This window comes from Perca flavescens, chromosome 19 (genome assembly GCF_004354835.1).
Source record: "Perca flavescens isolate YP-PL-M2 chromosome 19, PFLA_1.0, whole genome shotgun sequence".
NCBI lineage: Eukaryota > Metazoa > Chordata > Actinopteri > Perciformes > Percidae > Perca > Perca flavescens.
This window is the reverse complement of record NC_041349.1, coordinates 18,374,627-18,401,977: the sequence shown is the minus strand read 5'-3', so window position 1 is coordinate 18,401,977 and position 27,351 is coordinate 18,374,627. Positions and strand designations below refer to the sequence as shown.

At 40.8% G+C, this 27,351-nt stretch overlaps 1 protein-coding gene across 3 annotated transcripts in view; it reads left to right on the top strand.

Moving 5' to 3' along the window:
* Positions 1-27,351, top strand: part of arap2 (ArfGAP with RhoGAP domain, ankyrin repeat and PH domain 2) — a 124,276-nt gene that overhangs the window by 66,146 nt on the left and 30,779 nt on the right. For all 3 annotated transcript variants that reach the window (XM_028564378.1, XM_028564376.1, XM_028564377.1), the window contains exons 15-18: positions 8,850-8,975; positions 18,003-18,147; positions 21,898-22,000; positions 22,625-22,823. In XM_028564378.1, coding sequence (XP_028420179.1) covers positions 8,850-8,975; positions 18,003-18,147; positions 21,898-22,000; positions 22,625-22,823 — 573 coding nt within the window. The remainder of the gene's footprint in view (positions 1-8,849; positions 8,976-18,002; positions 18,148-21,897; positions 22,001-22,624; positions 22,824-27,351) is intronic.

Sequence of the window (27,351 nt, the reverse complement as noted above, 5' to 3'; positions counted from 1 at the left end):
CGCTCCACAGCAGCTCATTTGTAGCTCCAGCATTAGGACATCCTCTTATGGCAGAGCACAGTTACCTCATTACCTCCTTTTCTCTGCGTACGTGTACGTGTGCGGGCCTCGGCGGACCTCGTTGTCTCTCCCACACCTGCTCGCCCCAAAGCACCCTGGGATACTGCAGGAGTATGTTCATTTACATATCCCCATCCTAGATGCCATTAAAAGAAGCCAATGGCAGCTCTCTGAGGCAGTGTCTCTTTTCGCATTTTAGGAACCCCTGAGGGCAGCTTCAATGATGGATCTATTCTAAAATGTTCTATGTTCTAAAATGTTACACTCTAGAGGCTACATGAGCCACATAGATAAAAGTTTAAAATATGTATATAGTACATGGTTTGATTAGAAACATCTTTGGCGCTGTTTAAGCTGAATTTTATGCACACGCACTGCCACTGTCAAATATTTTTCAAAATAATCTATTGTGCTACAACTCATGTCTAACTGTTATGTCACTAGTATCTGTCCTGTCACTTGCCAGTGTGAACATGGTGATGGATAAGACACCAGCCACCAAATTCTGTGGATACTGCACTTTGATCTGTGTTGTTACAACTTTTTGAATACTAATATAAAGTCTTAGTAGTTAAGGAACCGAATCAGTAAGTGAATAGCAGTGGGTTTGAAATTCTCCCAATAATCAGTGTCTCTGCAAAGCCTAAATTGGAAGTCATTATTGACAAAAGAGTTACCTGATTGACTGAAACTGTAAACGTAAAAAAAATTCTCAACACCAAAATGAGCATTATAAATCCCAAAATGTGTCCGTTTCCCAAATCTTGCGGGCTAATTTAACAGTTACAGAGTATACTGATGTTGCCAGTGTTGCTGTCACATCCAGGTCTGTGGCTTAATTGGAAGACACAGAGGACTATTTTGGCCAATGAGCAATTTATTAACACACAAAAGAAGTTTCAGTCCTTGGACATGTCACTCACTGTGTTGGTGCCACTGGTCGCTGTCTGACTGGAAAGACAAGTTGGCAATTGGTTTTCTCAAACACTGCATGTGGGTAACATTAACAACTGAACTCCATCTGCCACTTGGCCTCACTACCAATACACCGATGTGCTGGCTTCATTTATACAAAATACACACCTACCAAGTTCTTTTTGTAATACATTTGGAATCTTCAGAAATGTCAGTTGATGACAAAACATATTAGATTAATGGTTCCCATTATTGGTTCCTCTACATTTGAGTAGTCGCTCTGAAGTTATTATTTACACAGTAATGTTTCGGATTTAGTTTTCTGCATTTATGTGGTAACTGCTGACTTGTATCCTGCACCTGAACTCTAATATACTGACACGTCATTTGAAATCTTGTAGATGGATGTAAAATGTATTGTTTGATGTACCTTTGGCTTTAAATCCATGTTACTGGAAAATGTCTTATGTTCGACGATCTAAATACTGACAAATGTCAAAGATTGTTTTAGGGCGTTTTCACACATACCTCGTTTGGTCCGGACTTTCTGACTTTTTAGTTTGATCCGAACCAAAATTACAGGTGTGAAACCTCCCCCGGACCGCGGTCCGGGTCAAAAGACCAAATTTTGGTCTGATAAAAAGAGGTGGTCTCGGTCCGGACCAAACTGAACCATGGTCCGGTTTGTTTATAGTGTGAAAGCATTTTTTGGATGGTTCGGACTTTTGGACCAAATACAAGAAGCTCTGGCAGGCTCTCCTTGTGTTACAAGACCGGGGAAGCTCCTTTAAGGTGCTTAGTGAGAGAGAGTGACGGTGAATGCGTTCAGAGAAGACAGCTGTCGGCTATCAGAGCAGAGAATACATCAGCAGTTTATTTGTTAAGTGGTAAATGTACAGTGTTGGTTTCAGTTTGTCTCTGAATAAATGCTCCAGAAAGAAAGTTCCCGTGTCTTGCTTCTCAACATCACAACAAAAGAAAAGGGGCGGCAGGGGGGGGGAGAGCAGCAGCCAGGGGGAGAGCAGCAGCCAGTAGGGGGAGAGCAGCAGCCAGTAGGGGGAGAGCAGCAGCCAGTAGGGGGGAGAGCAGCAGTCAGTAGGGGGGAGAGCAGCAGTCAGTAGGGGGGGAGAGCAGCAGTCAGTAGGGGGAGAGCAGCAGTCAGTAGGGGGGAGAGCAGCAGCCAGTAGGGGGGAGAGCAGCAGCCAGTAGGGGGAGAGCAGCAGCCAGTAGGGGGAGAGCAGCAGTCAGTAGGGGGAGAGCAGCAGCCAGTAGGGGGAGAGCAGCAGCCAGTAGGGGGAGAGCAGCAGTCAGTAGGGGGAGAGCAGCAGTCAGTAGGGGGAGAGCAGCAGTCAGGGGGAGAGCAGCAGTCAGTAGGGGGAGAGCAGCAGTCAGTAGGGGGAGAGCAGCAGTCAGTAGGGGGAGAGCAGCAGTCAGTTGGAAAAACTCCGACACAGAGAGAGCATATGAGAGGACGAGGAAGCCCTTCAACAAAGCAATCAGTTAGAAGTATCTGGAGACGTACCTCACGTATGTGATGACGGCAGGACGTAGGTTTGTCACGTATAGATCTTTAGTGCGCTTGCAAAACTGCAGTGTGAAACCACAACTTACCGGATCAAATGTATACAATGTAACAAAAACATGAACCTTGGTCCGGACCTTGGTTCGGACTTTCATGTGTGAAAACGCCCTTAGTGATGAGTCACTAGTCACAATGGCCACTTGGAGCAGTGCATATATCGACTCAAAGTTGTTATAGTAAATATTAAATAGTGCCGCTTTAAAGCAACTGTGTATAATTCCATACTTTGGTGCCTCTCAGAAGAAAGCAGTGCCATACTTGTCAACAAACTTATGCCATTAGAACTATTTGTAAAATGCTAAACTCATAAAAATTCTACAATAAGATTTCTGCTGTGAACAACTTGTGTATTGAAGCAAGACAGTGAACCCCTGCCATCTATTTCACTGTAAATCTCTGGATAAAAGCATCAGCTAATGCCTAAACTGTAAACAGAGCAATGTAAACATGTAAATTGTGTTTTATGGCGGCTCTTCACTTCACCCAGGAGGCCATTGTACTGTAAAACCAAGCTAAACAGCAATGCCTCTTACTGTTGACATCATTCTACTTCTTCTTAAATGACACACTACGGATTTGGAGCCAAAGAAGTTTTATTGTTGCCACCCTAGCATCCCTGATGCCTCGAATCTCTGAATCTCGCAGCACATTAAAAATTTATCCAGCAGGCTTTCTGTATGGATAATAAAAAGATGAACACACAACACAACACACACACACACACACACACACACACACACACACACACACACACACACACACACACACACACACACTCTTAATCAGAGGCCCTGTTTCATCTCAAGTCTCCATTCCACTCTGTTGTTAGCAACTTCACAAGGCTCTGCCAGTTTCTTCAATGCTTGTAGTTGTCGTTTGTTTTTAACCCAACGTGGCATCATGACTTTGTGTTAACATACACGACACTTTCCTAAAGCCAAATGGCGTGTTGTCTGTACGCATTTTGAGCTATCCACGTTTATGTCTATGCTGTATACAGCAGATGTAAACATATCGCGAGAACGTGACGTACTATCGCGAGAACGTCACACACGTGTAAAAAAAAAAAAGGTTGGGTTTAGGAAAAGAACACAAGGAAAGGCTTTAGTAACACAAAAAAGCGGAAAAATGACAAAAAAATAAACGATCGGGTTTAGGAAAGAAACATTGGGGAAGGCTTTAAAAAAAAAAAACGGCTGAAAATCGCCACACGCGGGACACCATCCCGGTTCTCCTGGGTGAAAGTCCTGTGTTTTACCCATCCACCACCCCAACCCACCTCCTTCTGCTTATACTACTTGCTATTGCGAAAATTCACTCGTAATGTAGGTCAATGGTGGGCGAATTGCGTTGATAAACCCGCTAAAAAGCGATTATGCGTCTTGATAACACGCCAAAATGGCATACGAATTGGCGTGTCCTACGTACGCAGGGCTTAAAGTATTCCGGGGATTCGTTTTGATGCGCTGGATTTAACCAATCATCCACCACCTACCAATGAAACGAGTTCTAGCCAATCAGATGCAAAGTAGGGCGGATCTTTGCCGAAATGTGAGAGTGCCGATGTGGTCTCCGTGGTAACATGGCAAAAAAAAAAAAATAGTTTATCAAACTTGGAGCATGTAGATACAGCTTTAGTTGAGAAAGAAGTTAAAAACAAATGGCGCTGGGCATGGATAGAGGACGAGGAAAAGGATGGAGTACGAGTACATTACCAGCAACGACAGCTACCGCTACTGCTGCGACTGCGCTTTCACTGACTGACCGTGAAACAAACAATATATGTGTGCACGTTCATAGCGGAACATGATTTGTCATTAACGGTGGCCACTGTGTAAAAGCTATCTGAAGCCCAAAATGCCTTGACAAAGCTGTCTGTTTGGAATTCGCATGACAGGTATTTAAACATAACAGCCTTGTCCCAGAGTTTAGACGTCTAGCTATATGAAAAGATAAACAATGCAACGTTTTTAATAAATGTAAATAAAGCAGCTAATATCAACATGGACAAAATCATGAATGTACTAATTCGCTTTTTTGATGATGACCTGGCCAAAGTAACATCTAGAAAGTTTAGTTTTCACAATGATTCATTGTAGGATTATGATATTATTGCAATATGTAAATCTACAATTACTCTTAATTTAACATATGGTTGGAAGAAGTAGAACACTGTGAACTCCCCACCCCCCGTTCAAAAAAAAGTTTCAGGATTTCTTTTCACTTTAAGCCCTGCATATGCCACTTTATGAGATCAGTCTGTTTTAACCATTACACACAAACTGTACGCTGGACTCTTAGAGGGTCAGGAGGTCACAAGCAGCTGCTGAGTGTTTTTAAGTCCAAGGTGTTTTTCCCTGGTTGAGTGTCTATGTGGATGGTTTTAATTTGGAAGGGAAATGCTTTTGGCCAAAATGCGTTTGTGTGTGGCCTCTGGCTGAACAGCTCAGTGAATAAATTAGTGACTGTTTTTTACACTTGGAAATGTAGTCTTCTGGCCTCTTTTATCCTTAGCTGACTTGTACATGTTGCGTGCGTGCGTGCGTGCGTGCAGCTCTGATTACCCCACTGTCCACTGCTTGTCGGGGACCACTTTGTGACCGTTGCCGTGGGCGACCAGATGGCTAATTGAGCACTCTGTCATGTCACCTCCCTTCACTGGGGACTGAGCCAATCAGCACAGGCCAGACTTCTCAACTGCCGCCCCCACAGACATCACAGTCCCATCTTAACAGAGTCCAGCTTTAGGGGCCCAGAGGGACGGTTTAAAAGGCTCACAGAGAGAGCCTTGTTACAACTGATACAGCATCAAGCCATTGGCTTATTTACATTCTCTCAAGCTTGGAAAAGTGTGTGTGTGTGTGTGTGTGTGTGTGTGTGTGTGTGTGTGTGTGTGTGTGTGTGTGTGTGTGTGTGTCTCACTTCCCTGCAGTTTGCTGATTAAATTCTGTTAGATTCCATGTATTTATGGTGCTGCTATTGGCAGACACATTGTCCGTATTAGATTCAAAGCTAGATTACAGATGTTTCTACCTAATGTCACCCAGGCTTTATGTCACCCGGATCCTGATTGGCTCTGCATCCTTGGCATCACATCAAAAACATATTTCACTCGTTATAAATGGCTACAGTGCAAAAAAATGCCTGTATAACGCCAGATATGGTGGTGTTGTTGATGTGATTACTTGCTGCTAGCTAGACCAATCATGGATGATGATGCTTTTGTTGAGAGTTTTTTTATTTTTTCGATCCCTAACAGTCCTCATTAATAATAACTGTGTTGGAGGGAAAAATATAATTTCTGAGTATATCAAATTCCCTCTTTTCTTGTCATGTAAAAATAATTTTGATGACTCATCTGGACCTTTGGGGTGGTTACATAAATGTATCCGATCAAATGTGATGTCGGCTGATTCTAGCTAAAATATTGTAATATTAAAATACTCAATGTATTTTTTTTTTTTTTTTTTACACAAATTAACCATATAATGAAATAAATGATTAACCGACACAGAATACGAACTTGAAAAAAAAAAAAAAAAAAAGTCACTTCACTTTGAACATGGGGGGGGGCTTATGGTATTTGTAATCACAAATCTATACATTTTGTAGTATATTATATTTTCTGTAAAATCATTTAAGTTTCTATTAATAAATAATATATAACATTACAAAATATATGTTTTGGGCTAATCTATTTAATCAATTTAATATCAGACAAACATAATTTATGCAAAAATCAATCATTTGAAAATGCATTATGATCCTCAAGCAGTCTGGCTCACTGATCGGTGGCCCACAATGGCTTCACCGTGAGATATTAACGGGATGGATTACACGGCATAAACTAAAGGACAAATTTGTCATCCCACAGTAAATATTGCCGTATTGTCTATCCCTACTTGACTCTTACTTAAGATTTTAACCTTAAAAAATATTCATAATGGGGCTTTACTTTCATGTCATCATCATTTAGTAATATTAGAATTTAAAAACCCATTTCATTTAGGTGCTTACATGTGATATATGCCACCCATTTAATGTCATTTTTAGAATAATAAAAATTCAAAGATTATAAATGTGCAGGCGGATGCAATTAGTTTGACACAATCTGCACACAGAACTCACACATATTCAGTAGGAGTGTGCAAAAAATCGATTTACATTTGTATCGCTATTCAAAATCGATTCATAGACTTAAAAAATAATTTATAAAAATTTAAAAACAATTCCATTTTGTAATGGCATGTATACTATAGTCCTGAAATGAGTTTAACTCACCATTCCCATAGATGGAGCTGCGTTGAATTCACACTGATGCCTGAGCACTCTTGTCATCAAAAGAAGAACGAGTGCAGCAGAAGTAGGTTAGTCGGCGCAAACAATGGCAAACCTCACAGAAAGAATTATTCAACCTGCTCCATCCTCACTGAAGGTGAGAGTTTGGGCACATTTCGGCTAAACAACAAACTAAACTCCCACCAAACTCTGAACAAAAAGCTCTTTTTATTTAACATTTAATTTTATTTTATACTTGAATTAAATGTACTTGAAAGCTGGCCAAAGCTTGGCACTTTGCAGTTTTTAGTTGCAAAAGTTTTTATTTTTATATGAAGACATATAAAGTAATATCAAACTACAGTTAATTTGTTGTGTTTCTTTTCTTTTAAATTGTATGTCTACTGCAATCACATGGGAAAATTAATTACATTTATATACTGAGAATTGTTTTTGAATCGAATCTTGAGCCTAAAAATCAATATTGAATCGTGACATTTTCTGAATCGTGCACCCCTAATATTCAGAATAAGCTGTCTTTTTAAATTAATGGATTTGTTTTTCTCTGTGGAATGATACGCGGCCCTGAGATGAGGTGTTGGCGGTCACAGTAAAGGGTGGAAATGTCCCTTCAATTAAAAGTGGTTTCAATTAAAGTTATTTTACCTTGCTTGATGAGAGAGCTGGAGGTAGTGAAGATATAATCTGTAACATATTGCCAAGGCTCTGACAGAAAATTGAACCCCAGAATTGTAGCTAATTGAATTTGAGAACGATAAGGTTGAATGTGGGGAGCTTCTAAAACTAGCAAGAAAGGGTGAGAAGAGGGATTTTAGAAGAAAAGGAGAGAAATGATGGAGGAAGGTTTCTAATTTGGACAAAGGAAAGGAAAGGAAAGAGTACAGAACATAACATTTTTTTAGCAGATACAGTACATGGAGGTTTGTGCCTTGAAATTCTTTCAGAACATCTTATCTTTGCCCCTGAATGCCCACGGGACCAGGTCATGACTAAACACACAGTAGCTTTTATAATTATTTTTTATGCTTTTTGTGGGAAAAATAGATATACTGAGCAGCTTCATTGAAGCCCACAGGGAAATACTCTCCACATGGAGGTCAGAGCTCAGGTTTAGGATCAACAATAATAAAGCTGGTAGGGATCCAGAGTGTTGCTTAAGGGCACTTCAACAATGGGGAGCTGTGCCATAATTGAGCCATGAATCCATGTTTTCTGGTTGACAGATCTTTTTAGGGATTTTAACTATAATAGAGTGGGATAATAAAATAGAATGGCATCTGGGATTAGTGCTGGACATCTTGACAGATAATAGATGCTATATTCTGTATAATGCTGTGTACCACAAAGTGCACTGTGGGATTGCATACTTGATTTAACAGATTTAATACCATAGCTGGTGATTAAATATTTTCAGGGGAACCGTATCATGAGGCTGTGAAGAGCAAATGTTGTTTCCCAAAGTGATGCTTCTTAGCAATTTTACATTATTAACCACCAAAAGGAATTTTTTTGAGTTTTTCTTCTATGAATACACAGCACTGAATTACAGTTTGTTGCATTGGACATCAAACTGATTATTATGTTATTTTGCTTACTGTGATTTATTGATATTGGGAAACCATTCTTAATGATATTGTGATATTTTGTTAATCACTCCTAACCACAACATAGCCTAACTGTTCTGTTTTATTGAACCACTTTAATTGATTTAGTTGTAGTCCTGTAATATAGCCTGTCGTACCTTTTTCGGATAATCCAATGTTTTTTTTAATGGTTTATTCAGAGGTACGATAATTTCCTCTATACGTTCCATAAGGACCACTTAATCCTTCAGCTTATATGAAATTATGTTTAACATTAGTACTTGAATATTACAGCTTCAGGTAAAATTATGATACATAAGTGCAAATGAAGCATCAGACTGGTGCCACCATTACATTAATTGGGGAAACCCATTTCCATGCTCATTTACTGTGTCTCCCCCTCACTGTAGATTTCCCCAGACTCGAGCAGTGTTCGGAGTGCACCTTCCTGTCTGATGCTTCCCTCTTCATGGATGGCTTCCTCTACATCTCCACTGGCCCTGCCAAGACAACGCTGGACCGTCGCGGAAGAGATGGTTAGTGTAAATTCCATTTTTGCAAACCCCCGACAAGGCCAATCAATCCATCAATCCATTTGTAAGCAATTTAAACTGCGTGTTTGTCAGAGGTCTACTCCAGTTAAGCGCTGAACGATCAATCAGTGTCAGTCAGTTGTCAAACTGCCAATCGTTTAATCCGTACACCAAACAGTCCAGTCAAAACGATCAATGAATCTGTCTTTCAAATGCATCGTTCCTCTGGGAATAGTTGTCAGACAGAAAGCTGTTCTTAGACGACACAGCAGTGAATGCTCTACGGAAGTACAGGGTAAATTAGGGCCAGGTTAAAAAAATTCAGATAAAAATATATTAAACAATTTTGGTACAGGTCCTTTCTAAATCCACCTGAGAGATGCTACCTCCGAAACTTCAGAATTCTCCTTTTTTTGTCTTCTAAGGCAGTTTAAAACTTTTAATCAGGTTCCATTTCACACCCAACTCCTCAGCTGCTGCTGCACCTCCTGCTCTGCAATAGTCCCACTTCTCCCAACAGCTGGAGCGTTTCTTGGGCCCATGGGTAATTAGGAGAAGGAGCCAGCTTTGGATGCTGCCCCTGGGGAAGGGGGTTATTGAGAAGGTGGAGAATGAGGGGGGATGCAGGAGAAATGGGGGATAGAAGGTTTCCGGGTTGGGGTGACAGCTTGCAGCTACCTGCCACTTGAATAAGTTGTATCTCTTACGTCTTGGGCAAGACATCCATCTCCATTTCCATCAACCCACACATGCTCTGCTCTCATTGGTGGTTGTACATGCTGGCTAATGAACAGCGCTGAGGTCTGAGAAATTGCCCCTTAGAGGAGAAGGAGAACTTCTTACCAGAGTCTATTGAAATCCTCATTATTTGTAGAGATGGAATTAATTCCCATTTATTTGTAGGATCATTTCAATGTATTGCAATTTGGGTCTTCATTTTTATGTTTGTTTGCTGTTCAGATTCAGGCCACTTCCATATGTGGTCCTGAATCAGACCCAGATCTGATATTTTTTTTTTTTATGTGACTGCAGTGTGAACAACCAAGGCAGATTTGATGCAACTTTTACCTCAATAACCCTCGCTGCACCCTCTCTCTCCACGGGGAGGGGTGGGGTCCCCCTCTCTTCTCCCGGTGCGGCTGTCAACTGGGGCGGACTGTCCTCAGTGTGCCCCAACTGCGTTGCGTAGCCAGGGCGGGGATCGGCTCACGTAAAAGGCGTCAGGGGTCTGCGGCGATGTCGGCAACCCACCCGACTCGTCTTGAAACACGCACCAAGGAGTCTATGCGTGCGCGAGTCAGAGGGTCGCCCCTTGGCGCAATGAAAGTGAGGGCTGACGCGCGCCGGCTGAGGTGGGATCCCGGTCCCTTGGGGTCGGACGCACCAACAGCCCGTCTCACCTGCACCGTCAGGGAGGTGGAGCGTGAGCGCGTGCGATAGGACCCGAAAGATGGTGAACTATGCCTGAGCAGGGCGAAGCCAGAGGAAACTCTGATTCTCTTATCAACACTTATTGTTCTTTTGCGCATGTGGGTCAGTTAGAAACCGCAAACAGTTCACACTGGAATCTGATATAGGTCAAAAAAAAAAAAATCGGATCTGAGCAAAAAATCCAAATTAGGCATTAAGACTTGTGGTGTGAACGTAGCTTAAGACTTAATCCTGTAAACCATGATGTGAAAAAAAATACCGAAACAATCCTTAAAGTTGAGGGGAGCTGCAGTGTTGGTTAATATTTATCTGTTGGTTCATCAGTATGAGCAACCTCTTTTACATTGCAAGTAGTAATTTAATCCATCGTTGATATAGAAATATTGATTAGAGCAGCTTTAAGTAAGCATTTGTCTTTCCAGTGTGGTTCCTCACGTTACAATAATTGCATAAAAAGAACTATATTGGCTGTTTGTATAAAAACCCATTGCTATGACAATGTGTGGTTTGTAGTTCCACCAACAGATCAGTGAGCTCCTGCTTGAGATGGACTTAAGGCTTCAGGTTTCCATTACGTCGGGGTCCATTTTAGTCACTGTTCTGCATTTTGTGCTGCTTATAGACACCGGACCATTCCAGCGTTTTCTCCCCTCAGATAAGTACTTGTAGTATTTCGACAGATAAACACCCTGTTATGTCATCTATTTAATATGAAGAGCCATGCAAGTTTGGCCTTTGTGCTTTAATGGCACCTTAACTGCAGCTGCAGCTATTAAAAAATTCAGAGGGTTTGGGTTTAAAACTCAATGCATTCCAACTTCTTCAATCCCGAGGAAGCGCTGTCAGGACTTTGTGAGCACGGAGGGATGAGGTATTTTTGAATGTACTCTGGGATGCCTTTCGCTCTCAGGCTAATGGTTAGATGGTCTATAGATGCACCCAAGTTCTTAATAATTTATTGGTTGTGCTCAGGGCTTAATAAAAGCACTCTGCTACAACATCTTAAACTTTTTGTCTGGAAACAACTCCAATAGGCTTTCATGCTTCCGCTGATGGGAGCTAAATTGAGATTACCAGATAAGTTAATTTGGCAAGCAATTTTGGTAATGGCCTTGACGTAGGTAGCATGGGGGTTCATTGTGCCAGTTCACCATAATCAAATAAAATACTGTGCTACTTAGCGTTTGGAAAAAATATAGGGAATATAGATTAGGATTAGAAAAACAGTATTCCTTGTTTTATTTGTGCTGAAATCAAGGTTGAACAGGTTTATTCTCCACCGTGGCACCACTTTATTAGCTGTTTGCTGTTCAGTTGAGCTACGCTCCATATCAGCTTCACGCAGTTGATTCTAGCATAAATTATGTCTCCCCCTAAACGGGTAGTGCTACTTTCACATTAAAGAGTATGGACATGCTTTGCGTGCAGCTGTGTGTCTGTACGCTCATGAGAGTCTTGGGAGGAAAAGAGAGACAGTAGGCAGTTACTGTCTGAAATGGTGAGTGGCAGCAGGGAAATGGCACCCCTAATTTCTGATTAGTTTTGTCTTTTCCTCATCAGCTGCGCTCTGTTTTTGCCTGCAACAGTAACTCACAACTGCCAGAGAGAGGAGAGGGAGGAGGTGGTGTGGAGAGAATTGAGAGAAGTAGAATTATGTTTACAGTTTTATTGAGGACACAAATCTGAGCCCATATGAGCATTCAATTACTTGCATCTACAAAGCTGGAGTCCGTTTTTTGATAATAAACCAAATATTCTTTATAGTTTATGCCAAAAAAAAATAGTTGTCAAAGGATGTTAAATGATGGAAGTGGAGTTTGTATGCAGTCACATTTATGTTATTCTGTTTTATATTTTACGAGGAGTACACAAAGCCTGTATAAACAATTTGTCTTTATCTAATATGCTTTTGGAGTGCTCATATTACTGTGCCTCTGCTTGCCTAAATGAGTGACTAGTTGCTTCTGCCAGAAATACATTGCAGATAGGGTTTTTTTCTCTCTCTTTATCTTATGCCATATCTGTCCATTTCTCCCTGTAATGAAGTGGGCTGTAATTCTGGCACAGACAGATCGTTCAGATCCCTTCAGTTTCTCGATTTCCATTTCCAGCCCCCCTGACAAGCTGTCCAGCAGATGTCTCCATCACAGATATTTTAGTCTGATGGCGAGATAGGCAAAAGATTGGCGGAAGGGGGAGAGATGGGAGAGCGAGGAAGGAAAAAGGGTGATTCAGTGGAAAGGGGCAGCGCCTGCTTTTTCGATGCATACTGAAATGGGTGCCTATGCCATGTCGATAAAAAGTGTAGGGGGACATTGGGTAAAGCAGTGCAGTTAAGAATAAAGCAGTAGACAGAGTCAAAACTTTTATAGTAAATATGTGATTGTGTAACCTGGGCCATTCAGTCAAGGTACAAAACGGCAGTTAATTGCCACATTGATGACGTGATTAGACTAATCAACCTGCTCATCTTGCATACTTGGAGCATTAAGCGAATTTTACAAATTGTCGAAGTGAGAGAGGAGGTGAAAAAAATGGAGAAAAAGAGAGATTCCATTTCCGGAAGGAACAGAGATTTTTTCCGGAAAATGCTATGCAGGGAGCACTCTTGGCGTACAAGCTAATTGGCCCAATTTAGCTGGTGGAGGCATATACCACGGTTGGCTTCCGCTAGCGCTGTCTCTGGCGGCTGGTTGCGGACTCCCGCGGAGAACGGCTGGGCCGCGGGGCCATTGCTGAGTGTGGGGAACAGCTGGCAATGGACGCAGCTGCTTGATTGTAAATCAAGCACTATTGTTCCCCCCCATCGCACGGGTGCTTGTGTAGAAGCTAGTAGTATCCCACCCGCTTAGGAAATGCTGCACCACAAACAAAGAAGGAAGAAGGATGCGTGCGATTCGGTGATGTGCACCAGTTTCCTGGTGGAATATCTTGAAGGGATCCAAAAGCATTCACTGCTGTGTTAGGAAATAAATTGTGCCACATATCCCAGCATAGCTGAATAATAGTTACATTCAACTGAGTAAAGCTCATTGCAGCTATTCCACATTTACACTGTAGTCATTATGGAACTGAAATGACAGCCACACCACTGGTTAAGAGTTCTATATTGGGTCATATGGGTGCATCTTCCTGCCTGGTTTGAGATATTCTCTTACCTTCAGGCCTCCATGAATATGGCTAATTCCTGTCATCATACCCTCTTCTGTCTTCTCCTCAGTCTACCAAATCCCTCATATTCATTTACAATGCAAACCCAAAAGGGAAACTGTATTTGAAATTACATTTGTCAAACATTTGTAGTCTGTCAACAACTTTTGGCCCCCCTTTAATCCCTCTCCTTTCCTAACCTTCTGCGTCCTCAGTCTGATGTGGGCATCTGTTCTTGTGGCTGTGCTGCCTATTATTAGGATAATTCTTCAGAAACGGGTTGGTCGAGTAGTGAGTCCATTCACTGTCTGGACCCAGGGTCCCGTAGCAATTTGCGTCCACAGGATTCAAAGTGGGATTGTTAGTGTCTTTCTCCTTGGGGTTGAGAGGAAATTAAAAATGTATTTTTTTTTGCTTTTATTCAGTGATGAAAGATTTAGTGCGAAAAAGTTCAAGGAGACAGGATCTGTATAGCCTACCACATGTGCCAACATGAAGAAGAGATGTATTAATATTCCTGATGTTTTAGGACAATCGAGACAAAGTAATGTCTGTCTCTGCGCCGGCGACAGCTAGGGACGGAGGCATTATGTTTTTGGGTTGTCCGTCCTTCCATCCTACCGTCTATTCTCATGAAAGTATGGAACAGAATGACTTGAAGGAATTTCTTCAAATTTTGCACAAACTTCCTCTTGGACTCACGGATGAACTGATTAGATTTTGGTGGTCGAGGTTACTGTGATTTTCGTAACACATTTTTAACACTAAAGCATTCATACCCTAATCATGACATTTCCCACAAATGTTTATTAATTTAAATTGAGAAATAAATGACATTTCATACCCAACAGGTCAAAGGTTAACCAAAAGTGCTTTTCTTTTTCATTATTCAAGGGCATGACTCAGGAACAGAAGGGGAGATTGTGACCATATTTCACATTTGTTCAGATACTGAATTGGTGACACTAATCTTAAAACTGTGGCGATTCTATAGATCTTCTGTGCTGCCGGGTTGACAGTGTGTGACGTATCCACGTTTTGCCATAAAATACACTTAATGCTTTTTATTAAATCCCTTCAAAGTCTTCACTACTACTACTACATTATACATGGATGTAAACTGCAACTTGACTGGTTGGCGGAGGCAAACAACTGCAAGGCAGTAATTCGAGTTTAAAAATCTGTTGTATTATTATTTATATTGATCTAGTTATCCAGTAATTTACAATGAAAAAGGGGAGAAATAATTTTTTTTTTGTACTTTTTTTCATGTTAATCATCTTGGGTTCCCATCAGAACTACTGGTCCGAGGCAGTGGTTTCCCGTCTTTTTCCAACTTGTATGGCTTGCAGCTTTGTGAGGCTGATATTCCCTTTGTAAAGACAACCGAACTGTTAGATAAACCAAAGTTTTGGACAAATTGACATTTTTTACCAAATGATGGTGCTACATGAAAAGTCAAGCATTCACAAAAGTTCAAAAAAATCATTAATGTCAGTACTAGATTGCATGGTAATAAATCCAGCAGTTGTCAGCTCAAAACCACAAATGTCAACTTGCTGGTGCTGCTAGAGGAACTCAGGGGATCACAAAAGTTATTGGGAGAAATGAATGAATGAATGTTGGCTGTACCAACATTTTGACAATCCATCTTGGAGATGTTGAGATATTTTACTGGATGAGTTAAGAAGTTGACCTGCTGGTGGCTCTAGATGAAAAGTCGGGGGATCATCAAAGTCATTAGGATTTATCCTTTGGACACTGTAGATATCTGTGCTGAATTTTATCGCAATCATTCTGATAGTTGTTGAGCTATTTCAGTGGTGGACCCAGCAACAAACTGACTGACTTTGCCATCCGTACAGCCATGCTGCTAGCTTGGCTAAAGAAAGCAGAGATTATTGGAACCTATTTAAAATAATTGTGGCAGAATTTTTTCAAAATAAGACTTAACTATCCCCTGGTGGGAAATGATGGACATGACATTTTCTCAAAAATGTAGGCAATCCAGGGACACATTTGGAACGGAAGTGAAGTGCATTACGATCTTTCCTGTCACCAAGACAACAGTGCGTCCTGTCAGATAGATTGGATTGGAAATTACTTTAAATACCAGAGTCTCTCTCTCCCTCTCCCACACATACAAAACTGCTACATGCACGGTTGGTCTCGGATAAAGATGATTCTTCAGCTGCAAAGTGGGGTCAGACGAACAGTATTTTCTAAATGCCACAGTAAGCAACAATATATTAGTCATTTTTCAGTGTTAAAAGCTGTCTGTGTCCAGATTGTTTTTTGTTTTTTTGATAGAAAAGGCAGAGAAAAAGTCAGAGAGCCATACAGAGAGGCAGTGCAAGGGTGAATAGGGTGAAACTGACATCCTCCTTTCCTATGCTTATCACAACCTTTTTCTTTTAACAGCCAGTTGTAGACACTTCCTTTTTTATTGGAACTATATCTGTTCCTTCAGAAACATCACACACAGTTGGCAGAGGAATGCACAATTAGCATATTCATGAGATGAATGCAGTGGAAACTTTGGAGTCGCAAGCGACAGGGGGTGTGTGTGTGTGTGTGTGTGGGTGTGTGTGTGTGTGTGTGTGTGTTCAGGAACACAAAAGCAGATGGCACGGTGACTTTGAAAATCCAAAATTAGGTATGTTTTCATGAACTTCATGCTCATTGGCTATGTAAATCGCACAGTCAGACAGTCATGAAAGACAATATTGTGTGTTTTCCAGCTTTTCCACTGAGATCATGTTTGTTGATTGAAATCTGCTCGGTACTTGGAGTCTCTTAAGTCTTTTAAGTGTGTGTGTGTGTGTGTGTGTGTGTGTGTGTGTGTGTGTGTGTGTGTGTGTGTGTGTGTGTGTGTGTGTGTGTGTGAGTGCGTGTGAGTGCGTGCGTATGCGTGTGTGGCCTTACATACAGTTTACAATAAGCTTGACTTAGTTGTTCTCTAATGGACAGAGGAAAGTGGGACTGTCCTCACATAAGTCATCTAATTGGCATCATGAAGTTGAAACACAAACTCAATCTTCTGGTCTTCAACAGTGAGATGTTTCTTTAGACTGTACTTTTACTGATTACAGTATGGATGTTCTTTTTTCTCTAGCGTTGTATCTTCCTCTATTGCGTTACAATGCACTTTTGCTGAATTCAGTTCACTATGGCTACGTTCAGACTGCAGGCCAAAGTGGCCCAAATCCTTTTTCAGATCAGATTCAGGCCACTTCCACATGTGGTCCTGAATCCGACCCAGATCTGATTTTTTTCAATGCGACCGCAGTGTGAACAGCCAAGGCGGATTTGATGTGACTTTTGGGATCCCGGTCCCTCGGGGTCGGGCGCACCACCGGCCCGAGTTGCCGCACCGCCGGGGAGGTGGAGCGTGTGCGAGGGCGAAGCCAGAGTGGTGGAAGTCCGTAGCGGTCCTGAAGTGCAAATTGGCCGTCCGGTCACACAGACCTCCTTTTAGTGAAGTTGCAGCCATAACCCCGCAAATGTGTCTCTCTTTCTCTTCAGTCTTCTCCTCCACAGCACCTGCGCATTGATGTTATGGTTGCCATGACACAAACATTTTAATACAAAATAAAAAAATAAAAGCAAATGCTGACTTCCTCCATAACCTCCCTAACTTTAGTGCAACAGCGTGCTGCGTCTGATGTCATTGTTATTGTTCTTTTGCGCATGCAGGTCATTTCAAAACCGCAAACAGTTCACACTGGAATCTGATATAGGCCACATTTTAAAAGGTAATGTGAACAGCCAAACAAAAAATCGTATCTGAGCAAAAAATCAGAATCAGGCATTAAGACTTGCGGTGTGAACGTATGTGTTTTTGCTGCTACAGCCTTACTTGGTCTGGTATGACAAGTAGCCTTTGGTGGATAATATTAGCAAACTTAAGGTAGATACTGCTGTCTAACTGACATTACTGAGTCAATGTGCTGTATTTATGACCCTTCCCTTTTTGTTCTACCATATGTTCCCCTATATTAGTAGGCCATGGAACATTTTAATGGCTTTATCACAACAACAACAAAAAACAGAAGTCAAGTTTGTTGCTTCCTGGTTGTGGTCTCTTTCCACTTGCTCTAATTTAGGTTGCATCATAAAGGCAAAGTGACTGAGAATTGTTTTATTAATAATGTGCCATTATACTGTAACACCACTTGTGGCCACAGGGGCTGCTGTTCAGTAAAGTGCCATAGTCTTGCTTTAAGATCTGCATTTAATATTTAGAAGATTTAAAAGGTTTAAAGGATACATTGAAGTCATATAATAATACATCTTTTTCTCATGATCGTAGATACTGTCCTCAAACAACCTGGTAGGATTAGCTTTAGTATTGGAAGTAGGTAATACAAAATGTGTAAATTCTGTATGTGGTCTATCTTACATTTGTCTGTATATTTTTGTGCTTACATGATGGTGTGTATATTTCAGACATGGCACGTCGTTGGTGTACATTGGAGGGCGGCTTCCTGAGTTACTACGAGAGCGAGCGAAGCTCATCGGCAATCGGCAGGGTGGACGTCACCGAGGTGGTTAGCCTGGCTGTCAGCAACACAGCAATGATGACTGGAGCAGGGTATGAACACACACATACTAAGACACTACTGTATGTACATATTGCTGCTGTCTTGTGAAAACATTTTACGTCCAAAAATCTGTTGTCAACTTTTGAGGTTAGATCAGAAAAACTTGATTTGATTTTGAGTACTAATATTTTCTTCACCTAAACATTTAAGGATTAAATGGTTTAGGGTAGATTTCCACAATTGAAGTCAAACCTTGAAAATCACCTAAATATGGTTATTGGAGTGTTAATATTAGTATATAATATTTATTATTGATCTAAATTCTGTGTATTAAGTGATCATTTACGTAATTCATACTTAACAGCAGTGCAGGCGGGCTATAGGGCTTTCATTTTCACTCAACATTCAATTTTGCTCTAAAACACACACGCATACACATACCCATTTACAATGAGACCTATTTTAAAATGCCAATAAATCATAATTTATATGTGATTGTTCAACCTGCTTTGAGGACACACATGCCATACATACACAAATGCCTTTCATATGATTTATTTTATTTTATTTGGCTAAATTACATTTACTGTAATCCATATACTAACATAAACACAGGCTTCTGCCTAGATTCTCCACCTCATCATATGTCTCATTAGCATAATCTTAACTTGAGCATTATTCAATTTAACAGAACCTATCACAGCTTTATGAGTGCTATATTTCCTGTTTACTTTGGCGGAGATGCAGGCGAAGGACGCAGCTTTAACTGCCCTTCCTCCGTTCACTTTACCGTGCCTCCTCCCCTATCGCTTCTCCGATTATGATTTAGTTAAAAAGTTGCTCTGACAACAAACTTTTCTTTATTTTCCTGGAAGTGTTACAAAGACACTAAGACTAAACAGATGTCTCGATCCTTTTCTGCTCACCCTCTCCCATTGGGGTGTGTGTGTGTGTGTGTGTGTGTGTGTGTGTGTGTGTGTGTGTGTGTGTGTGTGTGTGTGTGTGTGTGTGTGTGTGTGTGTGTGTGTGTGTGTGTGTGTGTGTGTGTGTGTGTGTGTGTGTGTGTGTGTGTGTGTGTGTGTGTGTGTGTGTTTCAGAGCGAAGAGCCTGAAAATGGCTTTTGATCAAAGCATAAGCCAGGTCCTTAATGACAGCAGCAGATGTTATGAAGAGAAAACAATGCTTTTATTTGTAAATGTTATGTATACAGCCATTAGAAACACATCTGGCCAGCTAAAACTGTGACCTTTCTAATGAGCTGGACACAAACAAACAGTCACAGGTTACAGTGATGATATTTTGCGTGCACAGACGCTACAAAGCAACAGTGACATGTGCCATTTTTAGCTTAGCGCATACATCCCAGTTACAGGTCATGGCATCGCCCCCCGAAAAAGCTATTATTTCTCTGTTGCTAGCGGTCATAATGGCTGTACGTTTCAATAGATTAAAGTTTGCCTCACTCCCTCTCAGTTCTGCAACTTCCAGCGTTCCCAGCATGCCTGCGCGCAGAGCGAGCGGGGACGCTTCACCTCTTGACTGTCTGCTGCTCATGAATATTAACATATGCAGATGACACACTCCCACCAGCAGCCTATCGCCACGCTACAGGAGGCTGTAGGTGTCGCTTCCATTAAGCACAACATTTGGGTAATTTCACCGTGGCAGAGGACATCGTGAATTATAGCGTGGCCCCGACACATTCGTCTGCTAAAGTTGTATGAATATTACAAACCCACTCCTAAGGAATTAATGCAAAGGGAGTATGTTGGCTGGTGATAAGTTGAGGTTTTCACTGGACTTTTTTGACTCATCCCCCCTGTCTTAACAAGAATATTTCTAAGTCTATTTTGACCTTCAAATTCAACTCCAAACCTTGCAACCAAGCCTTTCTTCTCTTTTCCTGTTTTTATATTTGGTCTTTTTGGCTTCTTTTTTGCACACACATTTCTTTCTCTTTCTCACTGTTTTCTTCTCTAACACGACAATAAATATAGCAGAATTTTTAAAATACTTTTAGAAGGGCTCAGGTGCTAACTTTGCCAGCAAGATGGGTTAGATATATGAGGGCTGGGGAATTAAGACTTCCTCAGAGCATGCGAAAGCCTTAAGGAGAAAATAAAAGGCTACAGAAATACATATAGATACCTTGTGCAGCAGATTTACTCCTCTAGGAACAGTATGTGTAAGCTCTGTCAAACTTCCCTCAACAACAGAAAGTACTTTTTTACTGTAGCACATTCAAATTAGCACATGAGAATGTGTAGTGCTCAATACTGCTCAATAAGCTCAATACTGCTCTTAGTCTGACTACAAAATAAATTAAAATAAGGCCTATAGTCTAGCCTAAAATCGATAAGTGATAAGTAATAAGTGATAAATTAATGAATTTACATGAATTTACATTTAGTGACTAAATGTGCTCCCGAGTTACACTAATGTCCTTTTGGGATATGTTATAGATTGTGTGTCAGTGTTTAGTTGTTGTGGCACTTTGTCTTTTCAGATGTTGGCTGCTTCGACCTGTCTCACTTGTGTCTCTCCTTCTTTGTCACTGTACATGGGCGACCACACTAGTTTCTCCTCTCGGAAGTAATAAATGCTCAGTCCCAAAAATATATATATATATATATATATATATATATATATATAATTATTATTATTATTTTTTAAGGTAAGGGAGAATCCTCATCACTGACCAGTTGCATGTAAATGCTAATTTTACAGTAAGCAGGTTATTGTAGTGCACCATTTCCTGTTTAAATGTGGATAAAATAAACAAGATATAGGAAAGAAGAGGAATAACAAGTATTACTTTACGATACCATTTGCCCAGCACCCCATCCCTCGCTCTTCCTCTGGGACCCCCTCTAACAAGCGCCCGCACACCTGCGGTGAGGGGAGGGGGGAGGGACGAGGGATGAGGGAGGAAGGAAGAAAGAAAGAAAGAAAGAAAGAAAGAAAGAAAGAAAGACAGAAAGAAGAAGGAAGAATAGGGTGGCGAGGGCACACAAACACCCCTGTCTCGCCTGTTCCGTTGAAACACTTCAGAAGAGAGCAACTCAGCACTGCCGTGACCCCCCTGACACACCACCTTAAACACCCATCGCTGTAGCATTTAGAGCCTCCCTCACTGTAGCGTACCAATGGAATAGGGGCCACCTCTTGGCAGTGTTCAAACCATTAAGATAGTGATACTCTGACCTCTGTACCTTCACACACACAGAGAGAGAGAGAGAGAGAGAGAGAGAGAGAGAGAGAGAGAGAAAGGAGGAGAAAGACCAAGAAAGATTAATAGCTGCTTTTTTGCTTCCGACAGCAACAGTTTTGCCTGCAAGTGTGTGTGGATGAATGAGTGTGGAAGTGCATGCATGCTTTTTCTTTTTTTTTTTTAAGGATTATATAGCTGATGTGTATATGACCTAATTTGCACCTACATTTTCTTGTTCACAACCCAGGGGAGTGAATGTTCCTTACTTACTGACTGACACACATTGTATAAAAACACATTCATGACAGTTTACATTATATTATAGCATGCTGTAGCAAAGCTACTGTATAACAATAAAAAGGGTTAATGTGTATTCCCACATTCATTCATTCATTCATATCATTTACTTTTATAGGACTAACCAGCATACTGTATTTTCACAGTGTGTTCCATAGACAGTCAGCATGTCTGTTTTTAATTGTATGTGTGCAAATGTGCATAGATTTGGGTGCTTGTTCCCTGCATGCATGTATTTGTGAGGACACTTTCCATTCCAGATATCTAATAGTGAGCCGTGTGTCTTTGGCAGGGCTGTGTTTACCGTGGAGCTGTACCTGCAGACGGAGCGAGTACTGATTGTCGGTGCTGAAACACAGGAAACGCAGCATGACTGGATCCAGGCGCTAACAAAGGTGACACACTTTGCATATAACACACACAAACACACTTATTTCCATTGCCTCCTTTTTTAAGTTTGTTTTTCACTAAAAGTTACAAAGAAGAAACTGTGAATGTGCTGCAGAAGTACAGCACATCCGTACTTTAACATTTACTCTGCTACTTTGCAACACACACATTATCCTCAGTGAGCCCCATGCTGCCTGTGCTTCTTTAAATAAGACAAGTGGTCTACTATCTGTCCCCCCACATTCTGACAGGATGTTGTAATAACAGCCTACATAATTATGTCCCCTATTCCCTTTTTTATTTCTTCAATCCCAGGCAACCCAGTCAAAGATAGTGGGAGGTCTAGCTGCATTAGTCCAAATGTCTCTCCATCTGTACCATAAGCCTTCCAAACCTCCGTATTTCAATTTGAATCACCTAACCAACGGCCAGCCAGAGCTGAGCAGGAGAAAGGGGAATGTACATGGAAAATAATTCAACCAGGGACCAGAAACTGAGCAAAGGAAGAAGGCTGCCCCAGTTGTGTTGCACTTTGTTTTGAGGTGACACGCCACAGTAAGAAGTTTCAAGCTGCTAAACCTGAAGTTTCTTATTCCCGAGCCTGTTCCATCTCTTTGTGTGACTCACAGTGCTTCATCCCGTCTAAAGTCGAGGGACTGGCGCAGAAAGACGGCGAGCTGATTGGCAGACTGCACTACAAAGAAGGCCATGACCTGTACCACTGGAGGGTGGGCTGGTTTCTGCTGGGAGGCTCTGTCCTGCACTTTAGCTCAGGAAAGGAGGAGGGGGAGGAGGAAGTTCTTCAACTCAAACAGCTACAGGAGCTCAGTAAGCATGCTGCTGTTTGCATTATTTTTCTATTTCTCACTATGTCTTGTAGTCCTTGTTAACCAGATAATATGTGAGCACTGTTAAGTTATGTTCCTCGTAAAAGTGGATGTTGTGACACAGCTAATATAATAGCTGCCCAAGTATCTCTATTCCCTAAAAGGTCAGCAACAGAGAAATATGTGTTTGTTTTTTTTTGCTGTACTTTGTGAACAATCCAATGATCGCGGCAGTTCCATTGAAATCAATTTATTTTGCTCTGAGACTTCACAGAGCCCATACTGAACTGAACATGATTGACCTCTTGCATTATTATTTACATAAAAAAACAATTTTTTTTTAAACTCATTTTTGGTTAATACAATATCGAACAAACAGTTCCTGGTTAAATAGCTTCAGTGGAGCTTTTAATACGCAATACATGTAATACAGTGTTTCCTTTAGGATTATTTTTAATCCTAAAGGAAATAAATCATCCCCATAAATTATACGACTTACAGTTCTCAAGGACGTACACACACAATCTCAACTGGCTAGTTATCCTTGTGTGTCCGCACTATTCTCCGACATGCACTCTAACAGTGCAGCCCTATTTCTGATACCGGCAGAAATGTTACCGTGGGGGGCCGCAATGGTCAAATCAACATAGAGGAAACACTGTAATACATTTAAAATCTCACAGCCTAAAATGACCATATCTGTATATTGTGGTCAATTGCTGAGATTTCTGGCTTTTATTAAAATTCACGTTCACTATTTTTGATATACTTTGTAATTTCCAAAAACGTAACCGTCCAACTTAACTGAAGAAGAAGGAGAAGATGCCACAGACGTGTATACGAGAAGACGTTCTGTTAATATGAGGCCAAGGTCAATAATGTGATGCGACATCAAGTTTCAGTCAAAGAAGGGCTGCACAATTAATCGAATATTAATCATGATTACGATTTTGGCTTCCCACGATCAAATTTGCATGACCGAGCAATATTTAAAATGCGTCATTCCGTTCATAGAACGCTCCTTATCAAAGTTTTTGCAAAGCCAATCTATCTGATCACGTGCCTCCATGAGCCAATCAGAGTTGTTCCCTGCACCGCGCAGCTTAGTTTCTAGATGTAGACAGTCACAGAGGACAGAGTAACGTGAGGAAAATTCCACAACAGGTAGCAGTTGGTCATAAGCCGGTCACGATGTTTACCAGTAAACGCAACATTTTGTCCCGTCTGTTTTGTTTTTCAGACAACAGCAGTGACCAGTGCTAGTTTGTGTCTGTTACCTCATAGCTTTAGCAGCAGACTGTTTGACGTCCCGCTGTTGGAATCCTGTCACACTACACCGTTTAGCTGTCAGCATTTTAGCCGTGTTTATTCCAGTTACTACTGTAGCTAACGGTAGGCTAACGTTACCTGCAGTGTAACATGTTATTAGTGTTTACTAGCGTGAAATGCAGCGGTGTTTATGTTGCCTCTAACGTGGGTTTCGGAGCATCAGAGTGCAACGCAGACATGAAAGTGGTCAGACAACAGCTGAAATGGCATACTCCTTCACAGTATCCTTCAATAAAGGAGGAACGTAGCACAATATGGATGTATTAGCAGGAATGTTGCACAATATGAATGTAAAAGCTGTTATAATTAGCCTATGTGACAATAAAATTAGTTATAGTTAAATTCAACAAATAATCGTGATAATTAATCGTGATCTCAATATTGATCAAAATAATCGTGATTATCATTTTGGCCATAATCGTGCAGCCCTAAGTCAAAGTATGATTAAGATTTCCTCTGCCCAATAACATTGATTTTGCCAATATCTCCACATTACTGGCAAACACCAGTTATTTTAAGGATAGTCAGTGGAGAGAAGCTGCCAGTCACGGGGGAAGGCTCAAAAGTTCACACATACTTTGGCAGATTGATCGATTGCTCAAGTGTGATGCGAACAGAAGGAGGGGAGAATCAATGGATCTTTTTAATCCATTTACATCTTGACGTCGATCAAATCGCATAAAGTGCAGCCCCATCTTCTCATCTCGGGCGGGATAAAGAACTGCAGCCGTGTTCATTTTTATTCCTGGCTTTCTCAAACCATAACTGTAACAGCCGAGGAGCCGTTAGCGCCAGAAGGGACTGTGTTTTGTCAGGGGGATGGTAGGTTCTGGATCGTTTAAAAGGATCCCTTTAGGAATCACAGTCTGTGACATGGGATTAACTGTTATTTTCTCTGCAGTGACACCGCCACATGAAAGATGCCCCTGCGTAGCAGTGAGGGATTTAATAAATACACTTTTCAATTAAAATTACTACATGTTTCCAACATGCTGCTTTTCAAACTACATAAGGAGTTCTTTGCAAGTGTAATGCCTGGTCCTGTTTATTTTTATTTTTTTACTTCAGGCTGGCAGAGTTATGATCATTTTCTAAATCTTTTCTCAAAACCTACCAAAGGGTTTTCATACTGGAGGTATAGTGAAAGCTCCAATATTTTGCTTTCATTTATTTCATCCTTAATTGCCTTGTCCGTCATTTATTCTCTGTTTGTCTCAACCCTATGACTGGGACACTTTTACACTGTCTTTAGCTCATCGTTCCAATTACTTCATTGATCTTTGTCAAATGTTTAGTATCCATTTGTCTTGGCTATGAAGCACTTTGTAACTTTGTGTTCGAAAATGCAATATAAATAAATGAAATAATAAAAATCCTATCTCCAAAGAACAAGAGTGCACTACCTCAAAATGACTTCTTGGGGGCTCAGCTGTGTACTTGACAGAGGATTGATCTTTTTGTGATGTCTTGTGTCAAGATGTCTGCCGCACAAATAACTAGAACCAAAGTATAAATTAGGGGTAAATGACAGATACAGTTGGATAATCATTAACCTGTCACAGTGCACAAATCAGCCTTCCCACCCAGAACTTTCTGAAATGAACAGTTTTCAGACAAGATAAGCACATTAACTTTGAACTCACTCAGTGCCATTTTCTTAAGGCAGTGGCTAAATGGAGATTTCTTTTTTTTTAATCCATTGCTCTGCTCAATCATCTAAAAATTAAGATAGGCATCAGCACAAGACTGCAGTCCAGCATATCTTGTAGCCAGTGTGTCCACACAGAAGTCCATTTAAAGGTATAATTAGTTTAAAGATATATAGCAAGCATAGCTAACATGTTCAGAGCTGTTAGTGATGATTCATGTTCATTTGGAAGTTAACTTCATACTGAGTAATTGCTAATGCCCAATTCTGATCAGACTAATATTTTTCTACCTATTGTGAGTACACACATTAACGGTAACCTTAATGAATGTTCCAACTCCTTTCAAGTAGCCTTAGTTATGTAACCATTACCTTGGCCGGCAACAGTTTTGATTATTTTGAATTTTTTCACATAAATTGATAGATTAAAACTTCCGTGCGGTGTTTTTCACCTTGAGTAGCATTAAATGGGTCCCCATTTAGTTTTTTTTGTGCACCTGCACGAGGACGCACATGTGCACCAGGGAAGAAGAGGACCGCTAGCTAGTTAACGTGGATGTAAACAATGCGGGATTTAACGGTCAAAAATGTACTCATTGTACTTGTGTGAGATACGCAAATGTTAACATCATTTTATTTTGTTTGTTTACAAAACAGAACTCCACGGGGCACCTTTTAAGTGTTTTTACTGTATATGGTTTGAGAACATTCTCTTACTACTTAAGTTTTTGCAGGACAGCGACATTTAGTGTATATTATGGCGTATGCTGTATATAGTGTAGGAGTTTGCATAAAGCGACTAAGCGAAATTATCTTATTATAGGTAGGTTTCTGCAAAGATGGGCAACAGGGCTTGTAATATTATGAGGTTATCGTATAATACCCGTCAAATAAACAATACTTAATGCGCCCACTGTAAATGTTTACCAGCACCCTAAATCCCCCTGATGTTTGGGGGGAGGGGGGGAGAGAGAACATGTGAATCTCTTATAGGACACCCAGTACAAATTACGGAGAGAACAAGGCTGCAGACTTAGTTCCTTTATCACACAAACATATTAAGTCATAAAAAATGTCCCACTGAGCTGTAAAATGGATAAAAGAGGATTGCCGTGCGTTTGTTCAGACAACAATGGCAAGTGTTTTGCATTTACCTGATAACACTGTTAATAAACCTCTCTCAAGTCAACATCAATCTAGGAAGTTCTCTGCTTTCTTCTCGTGTTGTTTGGATCAGAATGAAAAACTGTGCCCTTGAAAATCTGCCAAAGAAAACAAAAGGCAAATTATTTGTTAAGAGAGACTTTTGGGGATTAATTGTTTCTGTTGTTTCACTCAACATACAGTACAAAGTACTTGTTAGCCAAAATAACACTTATATTTCACCAATCCTCTCTTATTAAATTAAATTATGTTTCCTGTCAGTGCCGATAGTCGATCAGTGTGTTTACTAAAGCAGCAGATGCAGAGATTGTGATATTTGGTGGAGGAAATAGAAAAAACAAGTTACTCTTTATTTGTGATGTGATGATTGTAAAACCATTTAAGGTAT